A 25,694-nucleotide genomic window follows, 5' to 3' on the forward strand; every position below is an offset into this window, starting at 1 on the left:
GGGGGAGTCCAAAGCTGTCAGGATGCTGAGGCTGAGGAAACTGGGAGGTGGCATTCATTGGGCCTGCCCAATCTAGATGCTTCACATCAAACTCTTCACTTTCTGTGAAGGTTCCTCCATGGAGCTGCCACATATCACAGTTCTGAGACTTTTCATCCCCTTCCAGCCGGGTGATCCTGTCTGGCTTAGGGAGTGGGAACTCCATCCTCCCTCTGAGCAGATTAGCACTTTCTGCATATCTGCATTATTTCTCCTTCCCCTCCCTCTTCCCCTTCCCCTTCCCCTTCCCCTTCCCCTTCCCCTTCCCCTTCTTCTTCTTCTTCTTCTCCTCCTCCTCCCCCTCCTCCCCCTCCCCCTCCCCTCCCCCCTCCCCCCATCCTCAATATGCTATTGAGCATATGAAGGCATTTTCAGGCATATATCTACTAGTACAATTGCTAGGCTATAGAATATGTGTATGTTCAACTCCAGTAGATATTGCTAGTGATTTTTCTAGTTGTTTTTAATTTACACTCCAAAGGGGCCGGTTTTGCTTTCAAAGGCTGTGTGGAAAAGGAATTGGAGTCATCAGTGCAACAAACTGCACACACATATACAAGTAAAAAAAAAAATACAATTTTTTTTTTAAAGCTTGATTAAGGACACATAGAACAAACTTGAAAATATCTCCTAGGCTGCAGAGAAAGAGTACTAACAGAGGGAAATGATAAATACGAAGCTAATAAAATGATGGACAAAGAATAAAAATATATTTGTAGTTCAGTGGTAGATTTCTCGTCTACCATGCGGGAGACCCGTGTTGTATTCAGGCCCGTGCACCCCTCCCTCTGCAAATTTTTTATACATATCTGTTTTTCTGGAGGGGTAAGAACAAACAGAACATATGCTATAGTGAATGCTGTCAAAGAATAAAACTTTGTTGATCTCAGAAAAGCCCTTGATCTGCAGGCAAAATGTTCCATCATCTACCAGGCAGGATTAATAAAAATGGGACCAATATTCAAAAATTGTAAAAGTTGGTAAAAATGTAAAATTAGTTCTGAATGATAGTTTTAACTATAATTGAAACAGAATAAAGTAAAAACTATTGAAAAAGGAGAAATATAAGAAATTAGTTAGTTCAGAAAATCTGGGTCTAAAATTCCAGGTGATATCAATAATTGGGATGAAAATTATGTTAATTTTTCAATGAATAAATAGGCAAATCAATAATATTATTTTCATTTGTGTTCATAATTATTGTGCATAGGGTCTGGTATTATTTAGTTAACACAACTACACTTACAAAAGCATGAGGAAGAACAAAAGGAAATAAAACCTACATAATAGCCATAAGACAAAAAAACTGCAAAGATGCTTTTAAATAGCATAAAAAGATGACTAATGTCATTTATCCCTTCAAAGGTTTTGCCTTAGTTTTAAAAAAGGAATAAAATCTAACTATATACTTTAATAGAAATACATGGAAAGCCAAATGGCAGAGAAAAGTTAAATGCAAAAGGTCAGGCAAAGACATAGCAGGAAATGCAAACAGAATGAATAGTAATAATAATATTCGTTAATGCACAATTCAAGAAAGAGCAATATTAAATGTAGTAAAGGAATTCATTTTATTCTGATAAAAGACCTAATATACAGGAAAACCTATAAAGTTTTATGCACAAATAATATAGTTCCAAATGTATGACAGGAAGGCTGCTAGAAATTCAAGGAGAAATTGACAGAGACACATTTCTCTGAGTCTATTAAGTAGGAAAAAAAGTAATGGATGGTATGAATAAAATGATTATTTTACAATCATTTAATAATAATAAGACCATTATAATGTGTGTATGTAAACTTTATACACTACAGAAAGCAGCTATGGAAACTGCATAAAAACAAATACATTTTAGATCACATAGAAAACTCCAATAAATTCCAAAAAGCATAACTGTGCAAATCACATTTTCTGATCATATTCTTAATTAAACTAGAAGATAAAATGGAAAGCAAAACATTTATATCACCTTTCCCCAAATAACTCTTGAGATAAACAGCAAATTTTAAAAAGCAAATATAAATTATTTAGAAAATAAAAAAGAGTGAAAATACTATTTGAAAACTTTGTAGAATAAAAAGAAAACATGGTCTCAGAAGCAAACTTACAAATTTTTTTAATATGAAAGGGAATGAAAATAAAGTAATCAACTCAAAAGGCAATAAAAGAATAAGATAAATCTAAAAAAGCAACAGGAATAAAACAAAAGTGTTTTAGAAAAGAAAACATATGGCAAATTAGTAAAAGTTTTGTCCCAGAATTTAAAGAAGAAAAAAAAATGGGTATAAAGAAATAGGAGTAAGCTGTAGTTGTAGGTTTGATATAGTTATCTAGTGTTGTTCACAGGATAGTTTTTTCATTTTCCTTATAGCACTTGGCCTTTCTCCTTTTTATTTACTTAAAAAATAGTATCGATTTTTCCCTTGATGATTGCAAAGTAGCATATGTTCATTATAGAAAATTTGGAAATTACAGAAGAGCACAAAGAAGAAAAATGAAACCATCTATAATCCTGCAACACACTGATGATGTCATTTTATTCCCACTTTTTCTCTAAGAACTTTATTATATATGTGATCTACATTATCTTATTAGATTCTTTTCTAAACCAATGTTGAAAAAATGCCCGAAATATAAATGTACAGCTTCATTTTTCTATAGCCAACACCCAAATGACCCTCAACATGTACAGAAACAGAACAAATCAAACAGCTTCCTTCCTCTTAAAGGTAATGACGATTCTGACTATCATGGAAATAACTTCCTTGATTTTCTGTACACTTTAATCATGTAAGTATGTGTCCCTAAATATGAGTTTAGCTTTGTCTTTTTTTTTGATCTGTATATAGACGGAAACTCACAGTATATGTTTACCCTCTGACTTCTTTCCCTCAGTATTATATTTATGAAATGCATCCTTGTTGCACAGAACTGTAGTTTATTTTACTATCATTGCTGTTAAATATTCCAATAGGTAAAAAGGTGACAAGTTTTGTTGATGGAGTATTTGGAATGTTTCCAGTATTTGGCTGTTATAAATAATGTTGCTATGAAATCCTTACATAGGTCACTTGGGTGTAAATTCCTAGGAATGCAATTGTTTGGCACCCTAATTCTTAGATTTAAAAGGAAGAGTAATGATCAATGAGAGAGAAAATGAGGAATAGATATATTTTTAACTTTTTAAAAATTTCTAAATACAGATTAAGAAAAAGAATAAAATTCTGTTTTACACACTAAAATTGGAACTCAAAACAGTTTTTTTAAATACCAACAATTTACAGGAGCAAAAATTTAAAACAGTATTTTTTACCATTTGCCTAGGTGTTTGGGCACAGATCTGAGAATCTAATGAATCCTTGACCCAGGATCAGCTTCAAGGTTTTCACAAATTGCTGAAGCTCTTCTTTCAATCCCGGATTGAATAAAAACAAAACAGCAGCAGCAAAATTCTGCTGTGGACTGCTATCTTTAAAATTATCTCTTGACATGTTACATTCAAGTTGTGAGGCATATTTGAAACTTGCCTTACAGTAAGTGATTACTAGGAAATGGAATAGTACAACTTTTGAGTTCCCTGTTCTGGTACCTTTACACACAAACAATGAAGTCTGAAATTCTCAGGTGTGTAATTGTAAGATGAAGTCTGAGTGGCTGGTCTGGTAGACTTGGATTCCATCATCTGCACAATCTTGACTCAAATCTGTTTTTGAGTCTGCTTTTGGCCATATTATAGAGTTAACTTATATTGAGGGATGCATATTTAGGTAGCTAAGGATACAGAAAAGCAAGGCAGTGATTTCCATGAAAGTCAAGATACTGGCTACCTTTAAGAAGAAGAGAATTGCTTGATATATTGTTCCTATACATGTGGAGGTCACTTGCTGTTTGTTACATAACAAACTGTATATTTACGTTTATACATTTTTCAGTAGTGTATTTTATTTCACATTTAAAAAGCTCTACAGTAAAGGAGCCTTAAAAATCTTGATGTTTCAGATCTCCAACCGAGCTGAGGAAGTTGGCCATTAGGTGAAGAACATATAAAATCCTTCCATAACTTTTTTTAAAAATATTTTTATTTACACTTCTTCACACACGTACAGTCCATCCATGGTGTACAATCTATGGCTCACAATATCATCTTCCATAACTACTTCTTGAATTAAATTACAAAGTCATCACAAAACACACAAGAAGCGCCTTCTGGAAGAACTGAAAAATCATTGGAAGCCTACTCAAGCAAGGACCACCCTGTTTCATTTCCGAAAGAGACCCATGCCTCCATCTTGGTTGAAAGGATGCAGGTAGCAGGTACATTCCACTCATCTAGCCATTGAACAAATGTTTGTGGAGGCCCTACTGTGTGCAAATGCACTGAACACAGCACTTCACATTGGGGCCCTCGACTGGGGAGTCCACTCCTCCACCCCCACCCCCACCCCTCAGGTTGCCTGCCCCCCACCCCGCCAGGGGCACGCGCTCTGCCCAAGGCGCAGGCGCAGCTACGTCACGGCAGCCGTGCCGCCTGCGGGGGTCTCCGTGTGCGCACGCGGCCTGGGCGGCGCTGCTTCCTTCCCGAACTTTCCTGGGAAGGCGAGCAGAGAAGTTCTGTGGTGCGGTGAAGACTGCGATTCTGAGGAACTTCTGGCTAAAGAAGGCGGCTCAAGGTTTGTAGGGAGTGGGGCAGATGTGCCTAGGTGGCTTAGGTGCTAGTAAGGGCCGTGATAAATTAAAATTAGAAAGAATATTAATTATTTACAGTTCAGGGATTCTTACCTTGGGCCCTTGGATGGGCCTCCAAAGGGCCTGGGCACCCCACACTAAGGACAAAGTATTAGCTTACTCCAGATAGGTTGGTTCCCACGGTCCGGACTCTCCCACCCCCACCCCCGCGGTAGGAATCACTGAGGTAGCCCGAGGGCACTTCCTACAGTGGGGATATTGAGGCACTGGAGGGCAGCGGCCCCCCAAGTTGGACGTGGCTTCCTCCCCACCCCCGGGATGCTCAGTTTCTCTGCCCGAAGGCAAAAAGGCGCGGTCTGAACTTTCCGCGCCTCCCGCGTGGAGCGAGCGCGTCCAGCATTCCACTCGCGTTCTCTCAGGGCGGGGTCTCCCCAGCACAGTTTCCCGGGGAGGCGGAGCTGCACCTGCTGGGGGCGTAGCATCGCGGGCGCCGCCCTCCCCCACCCCGCGGCCTAGGCCTCTGCCTCCGGGCTCGCGCCTGTGGGGCGCCCAGGCGGGGAACGCCGCCCCGCGGGTGACGACTGCTCCTGTGGCGCCGCGAGGCGCTGTGGCTCCCGGGCCGCCCCGGCACCCCGCGCGCGGCACCGCCGCCGAGCCGAGCCCGCTCTCGCACGATGCCCGCTGCAGGAGCCGGTGGGCGTGGGGGCGCTCGGGTGGGCGAGGGCGGCTCGGGGACGGGGAGGGCGATCGGGCTTGGACGAGGAGTGCCCGAGGTGAGCGTTCCCCGACGGCCACCCGGGCGGGCGGGCGGAGTGGCGCGCCCAGGGATGCGGCCGCCGCGTGTCCGGCGGTGGCGCTGTGGCGGTTGTAAGAGCTGAGTGGAGGTTTTGCGAGACTGCTGTGTCTTGGTAGTTCTTAACTTCTTGATTCAAGTCTTTGAGGATAGAGAAACTTTTCGGGTCCCGGAGTGGTATGGGTGCAGAAAAATTCTGCTAATTTTTCTAATATTTGTGCTGCCGGTCAGGTAGTTCCGTATGAGCCGCTTCCGAAGCCCATCGGTACTCAGATCTTTGATGGCAGTTTCCATCGCTGGTTGGGTTTCTCAGTTCTATTTGGAATGCTCGTTATTGAGGTACGCGGCCGCGGTGGTGATTATTAGGAAAAAACTGGTAATGATGTTACAGAAGGTGGAAAGGTTGAGTTATTGGTTAATAACCCGGAGGCTTCGAAGGATACCACAGTTCCCCGCAATTTTGAAAAATTGTAAGTTTCCGAGTGCAGTGTGAAGCACCCCAACATCGGAAGTGCTTTTGAGAGTGATAGATGAATATGGAATTATTTCAGAGTGTAAAGTACAAGTGGCACAAATTATAATTTGCTTACCTAAATTCTTACACTTCTTTTTTGGCAGCTGTGTGAATGTGTATGTGTAAAGGGAATAGAAGTGGTACAAGCCTTAGGAAAAGTGTCATTGAATTCACAGTTAAATGATAATTAAATTACATATTAGGTATTCTAAAAACGTTTAGGCTTCGTTCAAAATATATCATTGCTGCTTGGGAAAGAGAAAAATATCTTAGTATTTGAGAACAATAGCACGTGAAATCAATTTTTAAAGTTATTTTCAGTACTCTGTCATTGCACACTTCCTTAAAAGCCTCTGACTTAAAAAAAAAACAAAACTCTCTGCCTTATTGCCTAGAAATTTATAAATTTGATCCTTATCTAATGATAAAGATTAAAACTTTAGGGAAGAGTGCCCCAAAGTGGCTTGAATACACATGCAGTTTCTTTTAGATTTTTATTAACTAAAGAATTAATAGATCTATGGAAAAATAAAGTGTTTGTAGAGGTCAGACCAGTGACCAATGAGAAAAATAGCGATAACTTTTATTTACATTCTTTTGAAATTTGAACTCGAGTGACCATTGATAATTTCACTTTTAGTATGTATCGCAGTGGTACTTTATTTTTGTAGTTTAATGTTAAAATATTTTATACAACTGGTAAAATATAATAAATCAACTGTCACTCGAGTTCAAATTTCAAAAGAATGTAAATAAAAGCCATCACGCTGTTTTTCTCATTGGTCACTGGTCTGACCTCTACAAACACTTTATTTTTCCATAGATCTATTAATTCTTTAGTTAATAAAAATCTAAAATGTACTTGTAAAGTTACATTTTATAACTTTGAAGGATGATGTACTGTACCTGGATTGCAAAATTTTTTAATTAAAGAAAACAAAACCATTTTCACAATATCTGAAGATTAATTTTACAAAATTGTCACGATTTTTGGTGACTGTACTGCTTTGGTCTGCTTTTGCAATATTCCTGTTTTCCTTTCTTATTTATTTCAAAATACTTTTATTTTCATGAAGGACAAATTAGGTGATTTGAAGTACATTCATGTAGTCCTGTTAGATGTGATGGAATCTGATTAACTCTACAAGCCTTGAATGTGTTGCAAAATTGGGATTAGTTTTTGTCTATATCTGTAAGGTTTTATCAAATGTGAAAAATGACCTTACTTTTTCCTAGTTATATATTGTTACTTATCCTTATTTATCGAAGAGTAATATTTTTCCTGGGGTGTGAAGGTAGTTCAGTGGTAGAATTCTTGTTTGCCATACAGGAAACCTGGATTTGATTCCTGGACTATGCACTTCCCCAAAAAACAACCAAACAGACAAGCAAACAGACGTACAAACAAAAAACACAGCAAGCAAAAAAAAAAAAAAATTCAACAAATTGGTGCTGCAATAACGGGATATTCAAATGGAAAAAGAATGAATTGTGACCCCGCCATACAGCATACAAAGAAAAAGAAAAAGTAATATTTTTTCATTGCAGTTCAAATATTTCAAAACACCAATATTTTGTTCATTGATTTGATAAGCTTGTAAATAATATAGTGTTTTTTTACTTTATAATACTTTTATTAGATGTTTTTTAGAAATAGATCTCTTTTACAAAGTGAGGTAAATTTGTGTAATAAACTGATCAAAGTTGAGAAAATTTTAAACTCTCATATATAGAATAAATTTGATTATTGTTTTAATGAGCAACTTTGCATTTTGAGATAGTCCCCATAGTCTGATAGGGGAATGTATAATCTATTTCTGTATGTTCCTGAAATGTATAATCGAGATATTGCAAAGCCTTCGTGATTACTACCCTTTGAAACTAATGATAACTGCTCCTGAGGAATCTTCTTTAATTACAACAGCTGAGACTTTGGCAAAAGTGTAACTGCTGCTTTCACTAGTATGACTGTGAATATATGCAGATAATTAAGTCCTTATTAGAACCTAATTTTCTTCTGAGTAGGTTTTGTTATTGGTTATTATAACATACATACACAAAAAATATTTTTATTTTTAGGTTTTTCTGAGACGTTTAACTACTGTTAACTTGATCTGAGAATTTTGAAGATAATGATCCAGTAGAGAAAATCATTGATGAGAGTATTTAGCTTGTCAGGATGTGAATCTAAAATCACACACAGATACGCACACACACACACACACACACACACTGCAAAAAAAAACAAAAACAAAAAAAACCACAAAAAGCAACTTTCCCTTTTACCAGTTAAGATAAAAGTTCTTTTCTCTCACGCTTTTATAGCCTAAGCTTGTTAGAACTGGTACATTTACAGATTGAACAGCAAGACTGTGAAATGTGTGTGTGAGAGAGAGAAGGTAGATGGCATTTTTAGATACTAAATCAGCGGAGACTGTTGTAATCCTCTATATGGACATGGATGATTTCAGTGATTTCTTAAAATCATTGTTTGCAAAAACGTAAACCCCACCCGCCTTCCCCAAAAAAAAATTAGCAAGAAAAAAATTGAAAAGTTGTTTTTAGAGGAACACGTTTTTAGTTTTATGAATCCAAATAGTGTATTTATAAACTGAAATAGCTAGACCGTGACACTGGAGGTAGGTAGGACCCATACCTATATTTTTGACTTCCAAGCCTTTGTTTCTTCCATTAATCCACATTTATGGCACGCTGTAGTACCGTCTTTTGATAGGGCAGTGTTCTCCACTCTGGCTTACAGGTTGTCTAGAGAGGCATTTCAAGCTCACAAAGGCATTATTGTAGGGTTTTAGTAGAAGCTATGAGCAAAAAAAATACAATCTGTGTAGGGGACACATGGGAAGATAGTTTCTTGATATATATATATATATATGTGTGTGTGTATTTATAAATATTACCATGATTTTGTGCAACTAATATAATAAAACAAATTGAAAAAGGGAGAAAGCTTTAATAGAATCACCAACAAATTGTTTACTAGAAAAATCATAGGGTTGTGGTGGTTAGGGTCATCTGTAAAGCCCTTTGAGCTATTTGGATGATTTCCTTAGAATTTACACATCCTTTACATCTTTGTGTGATGTGTTTTGTATTCGATCACACTTTGTCAAGTAGTAGGAAGCAACCTCAGCAAATATCAAAAGAACGTATTTTAGAGAAAAGTTCCACAAATTTGAAAAATAATGGAGTGATCAGTGTTAGAAAACTAGCATTGAATTGTAATAAATTAAAAAATTACTCTTTATTTCATTAAACATGCACTAATAATAGCCAACACTTATATAGGCTTTCCTATAAATCAGTCATTTTTCTATGTGTTACATATTTTATTAATCAACGCAGCAGGACAATGTTCATAAGTAGATATGGTTAATTTTCCAATTTTCCATTAAACTGAGGCACATTTAGTAAGGGCAGAGCAGGATTTGGAACCAAGTTATCTGGGTTTACCAAACTGTCACTAAAAATATTTGTTTACCTCTTATATATGGCACAAAGTCAAATGATTTTATTTTTTTAAATACTCTATGCAAATGACTCATGTAAAATACTTTAAATGGAAAATTATATGCTGCAGACTTGCTGAGTCTAGAAAAAAACTAATGGCGAATTATTCTGTTTTGGTCATCTTATGTTTTAACATGACTATATAAAAATAGCACAAAAATGTTAGCCTAAGTAAAGAATATCATAAAAGTCAAGAAAAAGTGTTCAGACTCATTTTTCTATTTAGGGTGCTATTACTGGTACTCCAGGTACTTTTTTCCTGGGGGCTCGCTTATTTTCAAGTTTTTACTACAGATTTATTTGAAGTTGTTTAGGTATCCAGTCGATCTCCTTGGTGTAATCCCCACCAGGTTTATTTCAGTATTTTAGACATTGTATGATTCAGCTGCTTCTGAATGATTTTTTGAGACACCTGTTTGTTATTAAAGTAGAAACTTAAAATGAATGTGTTAGAAAAAGACAAATTTATATTAAGATCCATTCTTGATAGGAGCATTTGTAAGCATGCACATTATCAGCTTGTTGCTGCTATGAAACAAGATTGGATAAAAGCTAGTTACCGTCTCAGATTTTTTTTTTTGCGTTCTGTATTGTGGGAGTCACATTTCATTCTTTTTCCATGTGACCATCCTGTTATTGCAGCACCATTTGTTGAAAAGTGCACAGGCAGGTAGTCGAACCCAGGTCTCCTGCATGGCAGGCAAGAATTATACCACTGAACTACCCTTGCACCCCCTCAAATTTAAATTTAAATTCAGTAAAATAGATTAATTTTTAAATGTACATTATATGTGTTTCAGGAGAAGGATCTCTAATTAGGTAAATTTATTCAGGAATTATAATTTGCATTACTGTGATCTGGGCATGACTACATTACAAATATACTTGGTCCAGTATTAAAAGTTTTCTCTTTTTTTAAAAAACTTTATCATTCTATTTCTAGCCTCAGCAACACATTTCTTACCCTTACATCCAGCAGATTTTAAAAGGTGAATGATTATCAGTGACTTTATTTTCTAGACTAAATGTGTAGAAAATACATGTAGAACGAAGCTTCCAATGAATTTTTGAACCAACACAGAAAGATGGCTTAAAATGAGAGGAACATCTTGAATGTCAAGAGTGATTCAGTGCACACTTCATGGACAGTAGAGGGGAGTTTTAGAAATATTCTTGGATTTTTAACAAGAGAACAACCCAGCTCAGGAAGAAACGTTGATTCACTACCTATAGTGGCTCAATCCTAGTTAAAATATATCAAGCAATTCCTCGTGTATTATTTGTACAGTTATTTTTCCTACGGTAATCAAAATTAATTGTATGGATGCTTAGATATGACCAATTTTAGAGATTACTTTGTTATTGAGGAATGTAAGTGATACATTATCTATAAGCATTAAATAAGATTCCCTTATTATTATTTTTTCTCAGAGTTTTATGTTGTTAATTCCATTGAAAATTGTGTGCCATTATCTTTAATCATCTGATTATTCTTTTGGATTTCCCTAATGTCTTTTAAAAAGTCTCATAGCCATAATAGATTAGCTACTAATCTTATCCCTGTGCTTTTACAACAATTCCCTAACTCCTTATGCATATAATTTCCATCTGCTGAGCAAAGGATGAACCTGGTTTGGGCTGTATTGATTGTTCTGTTCCTCATCTGTCACAGACTGGTAGCACAGTTAACTTTCATATTTTACACCCTTCTCGCAACACATCTAATTTCCAAAATGTTGGCCAGGCTATCATCTCTGTTTATATTGCATAGAGAGAACAAGTGGCTTTATGCTGGCAATGTGGTGATATTCTTGCTGATCTCATTTGTTTATCATTAGATTCTTAATATGTAAGGAAAGCATAGTACTTGGGCTCACTAGCAGTAACAATTATCCCCTCATTGTACTAATCTATAAACATTATAAACAGGGGTGATATATGTATGAGAAGGGTAGGTAATTCTGGTTCTTCCTTGTTGTGGACTGGGTTGCCAGTTCTCTTTTGCTAGTTTGTATACTGCATGGTAGAACAGTTCTAATTCAGTCAAGTTTGTCAGAACTTGTGCATTTGAGAAGGATGAAAGAAGTACCAGAACAGGCAGAGTGAGTCAAAGACAAGTTGAGCTGTTTTCTCATCTTTCTCTGTAGCCAGGATGGCCTTGGCCTATTGATGGAACCTGATCTATTTTTACCATAGCTCCTAACTCCAGAGGGAAGGAAACCAAGAGAGTCCTAACCCTTAAGGGGCCCCTTAACTTTAATTATTCCCCAGATGAAAAGCAGATGGACTGGAGGCACTCTTTCCCATATCCTGGACTCTTGGGATAGTCTTTTAAGCACTTAAATTATTTTTAACTTTACTCTCATTTTAGTACCTTATTAAATGACTGTAGGATCCTCCTTGAAGCTGGAGCATCGCATTTTTGGAAAAATGCATCCGTACAGTACAGGTCATTAAAGCAAAATTAGGATTTGGGTTGATGAAGAGTTTTGGTAAGGGATGTTGGTGATGGTAGTACAACACTGTGAACATAATTAACAGCATGGAATTAGATATTTGTGGTTAAAAGGGGAACTTTTAGGTTATATATATGTTACTGGAATATAAACTTTAAAAAAACATAGGACTGGCCGGGCCACGATGGCCTAGCAGGCAGAGTTCTCACCTGGGATGCCGGAGTCCCAGGTTTGATTCCCAGTGCCTGCCCGTGTTAAAAAAAAAAAAAGGAAAAATAGGGCTGTACTACATGAACAGTGAACACTATTGTAAATTGTGGGTTGTAGTTAATAGTATAAGTATATAAATATTCTTTCATGAATTGTAACAAATGTATCACAGTAATGTAAGGTGTTAATAATAGGATGTTATTTGGGAACTCTGTATTCTATGCATGATTTTTCCATAAACCTACAACTTCTCTAACAAAAAAATAGAGCATTTGAGTCACTGCAATCTGGAAATCTTTGAGTTTTTTTGCTTCTGGTTTAGGAAATACCTTGTATTGGGGTTGATTGATTCATCGTAAATAAGTGAAAATGGGTAATTGCAATGAAATAGCTTAATCTCACAGTTTTAAAGCATCATCACTTTTCTGCGTATTTTCTTTGCCCTAAGGATAAAAAAACTAAATCTATGCAATAACTAGAGATTAATAGACCTTGAGAAATGTTCTAATAATCCTTAGACCTTTCCTGACCATTTCATTGTGCCTGATCATCTGGATTGGTGGTTCTCAAAATATGGTCCTTGGACCATCAGTATCATCTGGGAATTTATTTTAAATAAGAAATTCTTGGGCCTTACTCCAGACATACTGAAACAGAAACTCTGGAGGTGGGACCCAATAATCTGTGTTTTAATAAGCCCTCCCAGTGATTCTGATATGTGTGAAAGTTTGAGACCCACTAACCCTAGATCACCAGGGATAAACTGTGGTTTTTGCTTTGCTAGTCCATTGCTGCAATATAAATTACCCATGTAGGCCTTGCTACATATGTGTACACACCAAGAAAAGGCAACCTGTTTTGTTAATACCACATTAAATGGCACCCAAGGTAAAATTGTTGGTGGGCTTCACAATTCTTTTCTACTTCCCTGTTTTTCCTTCTTGCAGAGTGTCTGCCACAAAGTAGCTGCTTGATAAATATTTGTTAAATGAATTGAATTCCTCCCTTCTTCCCACACCCAAATCAAAATCACATTCTTTTCTTTTTTTCTTTTGGTTTCTTTCTCTATAGGAGCATTAAGCCTAAAAATGAAGTTCCCAGTTAAAACTATTTATTTCTCCTAATAGTGACTTTCTCAAAAGATAACTGCTACTAAAACAAACAAACGAAGAAGAAAGGAAGAAACAGTTCTTAATGCAGACAGTTGGCTGCTTTCTTCAGAATTATACCAGTGACTCTTAAACTTTAACTTACATTAGTATCATTTGGAGAACTTGTTAGGCCACAGATTGCTGGTCTTTACCCCTTGAGTTTCTTATTCAGGTCTAGGATGGGGCCAGAGGATTTGCATTGCCAAGTTTCCAGGCGATGCTGATACTGCTGGTCTAGGACCACAGTTTGACAACCACTAGACTACCCTTAGTTCACTAGACCAGTAAGTAGTGCAGTTGATTTCATGAATGAGTTTGGTAGGCCCAAGTGGTTGCAGAGTCAGTGACCTATAATTGCAACCTGTTGTCTATTTCTAGATTGTAAACTTGCTAAATAATATTTTTCTCCTTTGTGCCTTTCCATATTTCAGGGGTGTCTGTTAAGATCTTCTGTTTTATCACAGACTTTTTTAGCCTCCATTAGAAACTGGTTCAAAAAAAACATAAAAAACATAAAAAACCCACCTCCCTAAATAATAATTGAACTTTGATGGAATAAATTCTTTACACAATTCTTGCCACACAGATCATTTTGTTTCTCTGCTTCTCTGCTTATTTTCTTCTCATGCTTTACTAAATTTTCCTATGTTATTTTGCATCCAAATATGTTGTTTGTTTACCTGCTTATTTGTTTTAATATTCCCATCCTTCAGTAAGGTAAGTTCCTAAAGAATAGGAAAATGACATTTCTTTGTTTTTTTCCTCATACCTAAACACAGTTTTTGTTGATTTGATTCCCTGTCACTTGAAGTCTTATTACCTAACATATACTTAACATTTTCTAAAGCTAAAGGGAAAATGGAGGCTTTTTTCCCTGGTATTTTTTTAGTAAGTTTTTTTTAGGTAATTTTAAGAAGGAAAATTTGAAATATATCAATGAATACACAATCTTATATTTAATAGAAACTTGGATATTTTCAACCATACCCATTAACAAATCAGTGTTGATGAATTAATATATTACTGTGTAATTATTACTTAATAGTTCATACCATTATTGATATTCTTCTATCAATATATGTATCAGTGCCAGATCACATAATAAGAGTTTTGAGGAATAGACTCTCACTATCAAATTACTCAGAATTTCTAGTTCTACAAATTATTTGGCATTTTACTTTTATATGCCAGTCTCTTATCCTTACTGCACTTTTACCACATGACTGTATTTGCCCCTAATTGTTTTTTCATGATCTCTACTTTCACATCTTTAGGTCTCCTAGGCAATGACACTTCATTAAACCACTTGAGTAAACATAAGTGAAATAATAAAAAATAGAGGATAAGGGTTTTTTTTGTTTGTTTATATACTGAGTTTTAAAGTGTACAGCAATATTTTAATTTCAAAAATGGACCAAAAATATCTTTTAAAATCCTTTCTTTTTTTAATTTTCTTGAATTTTTAGCTGGAGAGAAAAACAAATTTAGAATTTAGGGTAAGTCCCAAATTTAGCTGGACATTTCACTAATAAAAATATATTTTCTTAAAGAATGCAAAACATTTTTTATATATGAATTAGAACCATATAGATATTACCGTGTATTCAGCAGTATCCTGAAGTCAAGATGTAAGTTGAAAATTGTCTAGCATCACAAAAAAGCGAAGCTAATTAGCAGGTCATTAAGATCTGAACAAAATATAGTCTTTCACTGTTTCCATGGTGCATATGAAACTTAAGAACTGGGTTGGGATAGTGTAGTTGTTTGGAATTGAGACTTTGGCATCAAGCTTGGATTTAAAAACCACCTTACCAGTTGGGTAACCTTAGGCAAGTTTATTAAGCTTTCTCATCTGAAAAATGGGAATGATATTATGTATCTGTGAAGATTACCTGAGATACTGCATATAATATACTTCTCACAGTCCATAGCATGTGTCATAACTGTTTGCTACGAATATTAATTAAAATTTGGATATGAAAGTGGACTAACTTAGTGTTTAATGTTTGTTCCTATACCTAAAATCCAAAAGTAAGCTCATCTTGCTGTGTCATAATGTTGTTTTCTCTACTAAAAGGCTACATTAGAGTGGTGAGCTGACAGTGGGACTCTAAACAGCAGAAATGAATGTTACTGAAGGGAAAAGCAAGATAAACCTAATCAGAAAAGAAGAATGAGAGAGGAGGAAAGAATGGAAGGATGTAAGAGAAAGGGATACCGAGAGAAAAATGAAAACAGTTCTCCCCTGAAATGAAATAGGAGTAAAAGGGAGGCAGAAATCAAGAGAAAAAAAAATAGAGAGGACAATAAATAAATAATTCTGAAGGGAGGCTCTGACCATATTCTTTACATATTTGTTTTTATTTTTATTTTTTTAGGTAATGGTTTATCATTCTTCATGTATGGATTGAATCCTGATTGTAACTGTAGGATGGTAGATTCCACTGAAGAATGGTAAGTATTTAAAATAATGGTTGTGTTACTGCTAGGACTTGCACTGGATTGATTCTTTTTCTTCAACTCATTTTGGGTTGACTCTTCTTTACACTGATTTATATATTGACAAATAAAAAGATACGTGGAAAAGGTGTGTATTTTATCAGCATCAAATAATTGGAATCCTTTAAAGTATGTAAATATTCATCCTTTGCAATAAATATTTATTGTATACTTATTTTATAATGAACTGTGCTTGGTGCTGGAGATTCAAAAAAATGAATAAATTATGTTCTAGTGGAGAAGTTTGGCCGATATATAATTGACCTTAATTTAGTATAATGTTGAACCTTGGAATGATAAGTCATTGGGAAGTCAAGCCAATATGCGAATATTGCTTAGAATGTTCATGGTATTCAAAGTTTAGAGTTGCTTTCCAAACCAGTAAATAAACAAGATAAGAAATTAGTTTCCTCATAGGCAGATTTTTTTTTATTTTGGCATTTTTAATTAAAAATGTCATCCACATATATTAACATGATGGGTTTTAAATATTTGGTTAATTCTAAAAATGAAATTCAATCTCAGAGGATGGAAATTGGACTTGGGAGAGGGATCTGGATTATTTAATATATGAACTTCTAGAACTTTTAAAGCATCAATTTGCATATAATATACAATTTCTTGCGTATGCCTATACGTGGCGCCACTAAGAAAAATGTAAATAAATAGATCCTGAAAGTTGTAGGAGAGGGATAGGTTCAAGAGGAGGCAGAACACTTTGCAGTTTACAATACAACTTTTTAAACCTTATTATTACACAAATGAGAAAAGTAAAGCTCAGGTTTATAAGTTCAAATGAATGGCAGAACCAGGATAAGAATTCTATGTCTGCTGACTTCTTGTACTGAGTCCTTTCTATTCTATCATAGCTCCTTTTAAAAAAAATTTCCCAACCAATTTTTAAAAAAAATTTCCCAACCAATTTTGTGAAGATAATTTGGAAAGAAAGTGACAAATTGTATTATTAAGTGATAAGAGTGTGAGTGTTCCAAACAGAATACCTTCAGTTACTTGTAACTAGACCTGAGAATTTAGATGTTATTTTTACCCCATAGCCTAACTGGTCAATCCCAGCTGAAATTCTCGACTTTTTTGCATTTGGTCAAAAAATTACTTTCTTAATACTAGCAGAGTCTTCAAAACAAGTCTAGGAAAAGCTTTATTTGGTAGTTTGTCATAAAATCTTTATTACATAAACTATAAAGTAGAAATATTTTATTCTCTCTAGTATTAGTACATTTTTGTTATAAATTTCTAAAGGGTTTAGCGATACCATGCTTTCAGAGATTTACTTTTGATACAATGTATCTTTCTGGGGAAATGGTTGATAACAGGGTACAGATTTTAAGAAGCATATGGGGTCTGCTGCTCTAATCTTTTAAACCTGAGTGAAACAAGTATCGGCAGAGTGAAACTTGTCTGGGGATGTTAGCGTTGATTTTTTTTTAAAATCTTTCTTTTTAATTTCTGATAGTCACATAACTACTGGAATCAGTGTGTGGTTGTTATAAGCCCTTGTCTTTGATTCACAGTAATGCCCTCCAGGGAAGTAGGACTCAACAGATGGCTCATTTTTCCAAAAGGATTTGGTAATCTCCATATGGTGTGCTTTCTCAAAGATTTTGATATTTGTCAGTGTCAAAGTAGACAAAATGAGTGGGAAATAAATTAAGTCCTAAGACCATTTTAAATAAAATTTAAAGCATAATAAAGCTACTATTTAGTCTACTTTGCTGTTTTGTTTCAACTTTTTATTAGTTTGTTTGATATGAAGGGGTCGGAAAGGACCTAGAAACAATTTTATTTAATGCTTTCTACCTTCTGTGTATAAAACTTGTTCCTTATTAAACTATGAATGATTGATTGATACTAGTGTGTGTATATGTGTATGTATAGACACATACAGACGCACATATATATCAGTATATATAATTTAACAGTGTGGGTAACTGGTTTATTAACTAGAATACCAACACTCATGGGTGATTTCTAATTCTTCAACAGAGTGTGTGCTATGCCTCTCCCTGAAAGATAATTGATATTGTTCTTCCTACATATTCTTATTTGTATTAAAGTTGTTGCCTCATATATGACATAGTTTTATAACTTACTTTTATCCATGCATGAAGTAAAAAATATGCCATATTTTCTTAAAATTGCTGAAAGATGTATACTTAAAAGCAGTTGTCCATTGTATCACTCTTTTCTGTCTCTACTTCCACTTCCTAAAGGTAACCACCTTCAGTTCTTCTGGTTACTTTCCTAGGTTTTCATATTCACCTTCTAGACAATATGCTTTTCTGATATTTCTTGATTTATCAGGAGTAGAAATTATTCATTGATTTAGTCATAGTAGTAGAGGAGAACTCAGTTCACCCACTCAACTACCATCATCCTACTACATTCCTTCATTCTTCCAACGTACTTAAAATTTGTTGTTAAAAGTTGTGTTTGCTCAGAGTCAAGAGGTTATCCTGGAGGTTATTCTCATGCGTTGAGTAGATATCACCTTGTTATTCAAGATGTAAGGGCGAGGCTGGAGGGAACTGCCTGAAAATGTAGAGCTGTGTTCCAGTAGCCATGTTTCTTGAAGATGATTGAATAATGATATAGCTTTCACAATGTGACTGTGTGATTGTGAAAACCTTGTGTCTGATGCTCCTTTTATCTACCTTGTCAACAGACCAGTAGAATATATGGAATAAAAATAAATAATGGGGGGAACAAGTGTTAAAATAAATTTAGTTTGAAATGCTAGTGATCAGTGAGGGCAAGGGGTAAGGGGGGTATGGTGGGTATAATCTTTTTTTTCCTGTTTTTTTATTTCTTTTTCTATTGTCTTTTTATTTCTTTTTCTGAATGGATGCAGATGTTCTAGGAAATGATGAATATGCAACTAAGTGATGATATTGTGAATTGCTGATTATGTTAATTTTTATTTCATTTGTTAATTTTTTTAATTAATAGATAATTTTTTTAAAAGTAGCATTTGCATATTGTTCTAGTTTGCAAGCTACCAGAATAAAATATATCAGAAACAGAATGGCTTTTTAAAGGGGAATTTATTAAGTTGTACGTTTACAGTGCTGAGGGTATGAAAATGTCCAGATTAAAGCAAAGCTATAAAAATGTCCATTCTAAGGCATCCAGAGAAAGATACCTTGATTTATGACGGCTGAAGAAGTTCAGGGTTAGCTTTTACCAAAATGGTTCCCTCTTAAAGGGGTCCAGTAAAGCAACCCCACATTGAATGGGTGGAAACACATCACCATGGAAACCATCTAATCAAAAGTTACCATCCACAATTGGGTGGGTCATATTTCCATGGAAACAATTAAAAAGATTCCACCCAGCAATATTGAATATGCATTAAAGGGCATGGCTTTCCTAGGGTACATAATAGCTTCAAACCAGCACAATTATGACCCAAATAATGTTCTTCACAACTCTGACCATGTACAGCCATTTCCTCAGAATTAGTCATTGCTTTTTTCAGCCTGCCTTTCTACAAATCTGACATTTTTTCCCTGCAAATCTGCTAGTACTTGCCAGTAATATTTTTTATGTACTCAAACATATGAGTTCTTTTTTAAAAAACAGGAAACTTCCCTTTTGGAGCCCTCTGTATTCCTACATTAATCTAGACTAATAGCTTTCTAGAAATTATGCCCAGCTCTCACCTTCGTTAATCCCTGATGTTGGATCCATTAATTTTTCAACCCCATGTCTTCTTCATTTTGGGTTTGTTCTCTTTCTTGTTAAATCACATCTTCTAGTATTTCTAAGAAAAGGTGCATGGAGGACGTATTTGTATTTTAGCCCTTGCATACTTGCAAAGTACTTTAACCTATGCTCATACTTTATGGATAGTTTGGCTCAATGTAGAAATCCAGGTAGAAATCATTTTTCTCAAATTTATGAAGTTACTGTTTTAACTGTCACCTAGCTTACAGATCACTGTTAAGAAATCTTGTGTTGTTATAATTATGTTCCTTTTGTTTATATCCTGAGTTTATTTTTTTTTGGCAAGTGAGGCAGCATTGTCTCTGAAAGGTTTTAGGCTCTTCTGTTTATCCCTGATGTTAAATTTAATGGGGATGTTCCTGGAAATGTTCCTATTCTTTTAACATATTTTTTTAGATATAGGTTTTTAAAAAAGTTTTATAAACACATCAAACTAATAGAAAAGTTGAAAGTACTGTAAAAATTTTATTTTTTCTGAACCGTTTGAGAATATATTATTCACTGGGTGATCCATCATTCTCAAATACAACACTTCGTATTTTTTACAAAGAACATTTTTCTACATAACCACAAGACAGCCCTCAAAACCAGGAAATTAAAAAGGGTACATTACTATCCTCAGTTTCCCTGTTTGTCCTAATACGAATTTTATTAAAGAAAAGCAGTCCCGCTCAGAATCATGATTTGCATTTAGTTTTCACTCTCTTTAGTCTTTCTCAGTCTGAAGCAGGTTTCTCAAATTTTCTTTGGCTTTCATGATGATGACACTTTTCAAAATTTCTGACCGATTGTTTTGTAGAATGTTACTTTGTAATTTTGGATTTATCTGATGTTTATTTGTTATAACATTCAGATGGTGCATTTTTGGTAGAAATATAAGAAATATCAAGTGGCACATGATTTTGTGTGTGTGTGGCACATGATTTTGATTTGTCACATTAATAATGTTCATGTTGATGACTTGATTAAGGTGGTAATCTGCTAGGTTTTCCCATTGTAAAGTTACTTTTCCTCCTTTTGTAGTAAATGTACTATGGAAAGTTACTTTGAGACTGTGTAAAAGGCTTTTCCTTATTAAACTACAGATTAATATCAGATTATGTATCAGATACATAATATCGGAATAGTCTCATAGTTTCCTAGTTTATTTGGTGGGTTACCGATCTATTAACAGATTGTATTCAGTCCATTACTGTCTTCATTTATGTTGATGCTAACATGAACATACTTTTAGATCTGTATGTATTTTTACATCTCTCTCCATAAAAATCCTTGAATTCACACCTGTTATCTCTGTTTTAGCTTCCTAGGGGCTAAAACAAATACTATAGTGGATTAACTTAACAAGAATTTATTGGCTCATGATTTCAGAGTCTAGAAGGCTTGCTTTTTCTCAGGGTCGGTATCTTCTGACTGAAATTTGGGGGGTTCCTTGGCTTTTCTGCCAGAAAACGATGCACTTGGTGATATCTTCCTGTTTCTTCTCCAGTTAGCGCTGACTTCTGGCTGCTCCTTGTTGCTTTCCTTCTCTATAAGACCTCCAGAAGTAGGATTAAGACCCATCCTGATTCTGTTGGGCCAACCTTAATTAAGTAACTTCACAGAATGTCCTATATTCACGTTTTTCTGGGGTACATAACTCCAAGCCACCACAACTCCAAAAACTAACATCTGTGAGTTCTAGTTTTCTCCCTTTTTTATTTCTGTAACTCCCTTCTCTGATCAGTGAGAAACTTGGGTTTCATTATCCATAATTTATTTATTCATTTGATAAATTCCCCCTGTATGTAACCAACCTTCTGTAGCCATCCTGTTTCTTCCCCCACAGGGGTCTCCATCCTCCTTGGGTCCATCAGTCAGGCTGGGCTACCCTCCCCACTTGGACCTTCTCTTTACCTGCTTAGGCTCCACTGCACTGGACTTCTCTCCTCACCTTTGCTTATTTCTTTTTCACAGAATTCTAGTTAGCTTGTGTGGTAGGCTGAATATGGCTCTTCAAGATATTCAGATCCTAATCCCTAGGTCCTATGAATGTTGCTTTATGTGGAAAAAGGACTTTTACAGATGTAACTAGGTTAAGGAGCTTGAGATCAGAGATTATCCTGAACTGTCCGCCTGGACCCTAAATATAATTATAAGTGTATTTATAAGAGGGAGGCAGAGAGAGGTTTGACAGAGAAGAGAGAAAAGGCCATGTAACAGTGATGAAAGCAGAGATTGGAGCCATGTGCTTTGAAGATGGAGGAAAGGGCCACAAGCCAAGGAATACAGCAGGCAGCCTCTAGAAACTGAAAAAGGCAAGGAAAAGAATTCTCCCCTAAGAGGCTCCAGCAGAAGATATTAGCAGTGAAAAGTATTTCAGACTTCTGATCTCCAAAACTGTAAGAGACTTAATATGTGTTGTTTTAAGCAAGTAAGTTTGTGATAATTTGTTACAGCAGCAATAGGAAACTGACATACCCTGCTTATTTCTTTTTTATAACATTTTATACTACTGCCTGTTCTTTTTTCATAACGTCCTGTATCTATTTATAAATCTAACATAATGAGTTTTTAAAAACAACTTTGAGTATTAATTTACATAGCATAAATTCACTTCTTTTAAGCATATAATTCAAAGATTTTTAGTATCATTGTTTCTAGGCCTTCTCAGGAGAAAAGAGATATATGGTTGAATAGTCACCCATATGTGTATATATATATTTCTGTATGTAACCATCTGTGTCTGTATTAAACTAAACTTACTGATGTCTGCAACTCCAGTTCATTACCCATGGATCATTTTAGCTTCCTCCCCTGCTTATCTGTAAATTCCCACTCCAGTCTTCATGTGTAGCTGTACCAGAATTGTGAACCCATATCTTGGGAACCAGCTTTATCAACTAGAGGGCAGAGCTTATGTGCAGTTCTTTTTGCCTTTGCCTTACAGATTCTACTCATTTCCAAGGTTACTTCAGTGAGCACCTTTTTCCTTTACCCCTTTCTAGTGAAATAGTGAGGTTGTTTCATACATTTGTAATACAGTTAGAGTCTCTTGTTACACCCTGCATTTCTTCCTGGAAACCCCTTGCCCTCTAATGATTTTTTAAATTTGCGTACGTTGAATTCACTCTTTGTGCTATAAAGTTCTATGGGTTTTGAAATATACGTAGTGCCGTATGTTCATCCCAGTAGATTTTGATTAGGAAGTGCATTGAATCTGTAGATCAGTTTGGGGAGTATTGCTATCTTAATATTAACTCTTTTGATCTAAGAACATGAGATATTTTTTCTATTTTCTTTCAACTATGTTTTGTAGTTAACAGCATACAGGTATTACACACTTCTTTGTTGAACGTATTCCTATGTATTTTGCTCTTTTTGATGCTATTGTAAGTGGAATTGTTTTCTTAATTTCATTTTTAATCTACATTGCTAGTATTTAGAAACACAATTGATTTTTGAATGGTGTTCTTGTATTCTACAACTTTGATGAACTCTTTTATTGGTTATAATAGTTTTTGTGGATTTTTTAGGATTTTTACTATATAAAATCATGCCATCTGCTTATACAGACAGTTTTACTTCTTCTGTTCCAATATGAATGCGTTTTATTTCTTTTCTTGCCTAACTTCCTTAGCTAGAACCTATAGTATGGTTTTGAATGGACTTGGCAAAAGCAGCCATCCTTATCTTGCTTCTGATCTTAGGAGAAAAGCTTTCAGTCTTTTTACCATCAATTATGTTGTTAGCTGTGGTTCATAAATGGTCTTTATTAGATTGATGACAGTTCTTTCTGTTCCTGGTATTTTTAGTGTTTTTGTCATTAAAGGGTGTTAGGTTTTGCCACATGCTTTTTGTGTGTGTCTGTTGATATCATAATGTGTTTTTGCCCTTTGTTCTATTATTATATGGTATATTATGTTAATTCAATTTAACATAATTAAATTAATTTGTTAAACCAACCTTGCATTCCTGGGATAAATTCTACTTGGTCAGTGGGGTGTGATCCTTTTTGTATGTTGCTGGATTTGGTTTCCTAGTATTTTACTGAAGATTTTTGCATCTATGTTCATACAGGATATTGGTCTGTAGTTTAGTTTTTCTCATGATGTCTTTGTTTTGTTTTGATAACCGGGTGGTAACACTGGCCTCATTCAGATGTTCCTCATCTTTCTTTTGTTGGAAGAGCTTGTGTGAATTATTGGTGTTAATTCTTCTATAAACACACACATTATATAGAATTTACTGGTAAAACCATCTCATCTCAGACTGGACTTCTATTTTGGGGTAGTTTTTTTTAATTGAGTCCATTTCTTTACTTGCTATGGGTCTACTCAGATTTAAATTTCTTCTCAAGTCTTATTCAGTGATTTGTGTATTCCTAGGCATTTGTCCACTTCATTTAAGTTATTGAATTTGTTGGCATACATTTGTTCATAGAATGTCCTTATAATCCTTCTTATTTCTAAAAGGTTCTTCTTCTTTCATTCCTGATTTTAGTAACTTTAATATATCTTTTTTTTTCAGTTTAGCTAAAAGTTTGTCAATTTATTGATTTTTCAAAGCCCCAACTTTTGGTACCATTGATTTTCTGTCCTCTAGTTCATTGTTTTCACTCTAATCTTGTATCCTTCCCTGTGCTTGTTTTTGGTTTAGCTTGCTGTTATTATTCCAATTTATTAAGATGGGAAATTGTTATTGATTTGTGTACCCCTTTTGTTTTTGTTTTTTAATTAATAGGCTTTAGTTTATAGCAGTTATAGTTTATAGAAAAATTGAGCAAAAAAGTACATATATTCCTATTATTAACGTCTTGCATTAATATGATACATGTATTACAATTGTTACAATTGTTGAACCACTCTTGTGTATTATTAATTGGATTCCATAGTTTACAGTAGTATTCATTCCCTCTGTTGTACAATTCTGTGGGTTTTGACAAATGTTAGATGTTATGTATTTACCACCACATAGCATGTAAAATGGTTTCACTAACTAAAATGTCCCTGTGCTCTACCCATTTATCACTGTCTTCCTCCTCTGAATCCCTGGCAACCACTGATCTTTTTACTTTAGCTATAGTTTTGCCTTTTCCAAAAATGACATATAATTGGACTCTTTATATATAGTACATACCCTCACAGACTGGCTCCTTTCACTTTTAGGGTTCCTCCTCATCTTTACATGGCTTGATAGCTCATTTCTTTTTATTAGTGAGAACCATTACAATGTGTAGTATACCAGTTTGTTAATCCTTTCACCAACTGCAAGACATCTTGCATGCTTCCAAGTTTGGGTAGGTATGAATAAGGTTGCTACAAACATTAGTATTCAGATTATTCTGTAAACAAACTTTTCAACTCATTTTGATAATACCAAAGAGTGTGATTGCTCAATCATAAAGTAAGGCTTCCTTTAACCTTGTAAGAAACTGTCAAACAGTCTTCCAAAGTGGCTGTTTTTGAAATCCCACCAGCAATGAATGCAAGTTCCTATTGCTCCACATTCTCACCAGCAATTAGTGTTATTGGTCTCTTGAATTTTAATCATTCTGATCAGCATGTAGTGTTATCCTATTGTTGCTTAAATTTGCAATTATCTCACGACACATGATGCTGAGCATCTTTTCATATGCTCATTTCCCATCTATTTATCCTATTTGGTGAAATGTATATTCAGATCTTTTGCTCATGTAGTTATTGGGCTGTTTGTTTTCTTATTATTGAGTTTTAAGAGTTCTACTTTGAATGTTTTGCATATGTCTTTTATTAGATACAGGTTTTACAGATATTTTCTGTCAATCTGTGACTTATTTTTTCATTCTCTTAATAGTGTCTTTTGCAGAGCAGAAGTTTATTAATTTAAGTAAAGGCCAGCTTATCACTTTTCTCTTTCATAGATCAAGTTTTTGGTGTTATATATAAAAAGTCATAACCAAAGTCAAGGTCACTTAGGTTTCCTCCAGTGATCTAGAAGTTGTACTGTTCAACATTTTACATTTAAGGCCATGATCAGTTCTGAATTAATTTTTTTTTAATTTTTTATTAATTAAAAAAAATTACAAGAAACACAAACATTCCCAACACATGCA

The 25,694-nt window shown here is 35.1% G+C and overlaps 1 protein-coding gene across 5 annotated transcripts in view; it reads left to right on the forward strand.

Annotated features, from left to right (window-relative positions):
* Nucleotides 1–4,579: 4,579 nt before the first annotated feature.
* The window catches only part of TEX15 (testis expressed 15, meiosis and synapsis associated), a 100,237-nt gene continuing 79,122 nt past the window's right edge, over nucleotides 4,580–25,694 (forward strand). For 2 of the 5 annotated variants that reach the window (XM_077144544.1, XM_077144551.1), the window contains exons 1-2: nucleotides 4,580–4,710; nucleotides 15,757–15,832. In XM_077144544.1, coding sequence (XP_077000659.1) covers nucleotides 15,830–15,832 — 3 coding nt within the window. In that variant the 5' untranslated portion in view covers nucleotides 4,580–4,710; nucleotides 15,757–15,829. The other 3 variants (XM_077144545.1, XM_077144547.1, XM_077144546.1) reach the window with 3 other exon arrangements.

Source organism: Tamandua tetradactyla, chromosome 26, assembly GCF_023851605.1.
Source record: "Tamandua tetradactyla isolate mTamTet1 chromosome 26, mTamTet1.pri, whole genome shotgun sequence".
In the NCBI taxonomy this organism is placed as follows: Eukaryota; Metazoa; Chordata; class Mammalia; order Pilosa; family Myrmecophagidae; genus Tamandua; species Tamandua tetradactyla.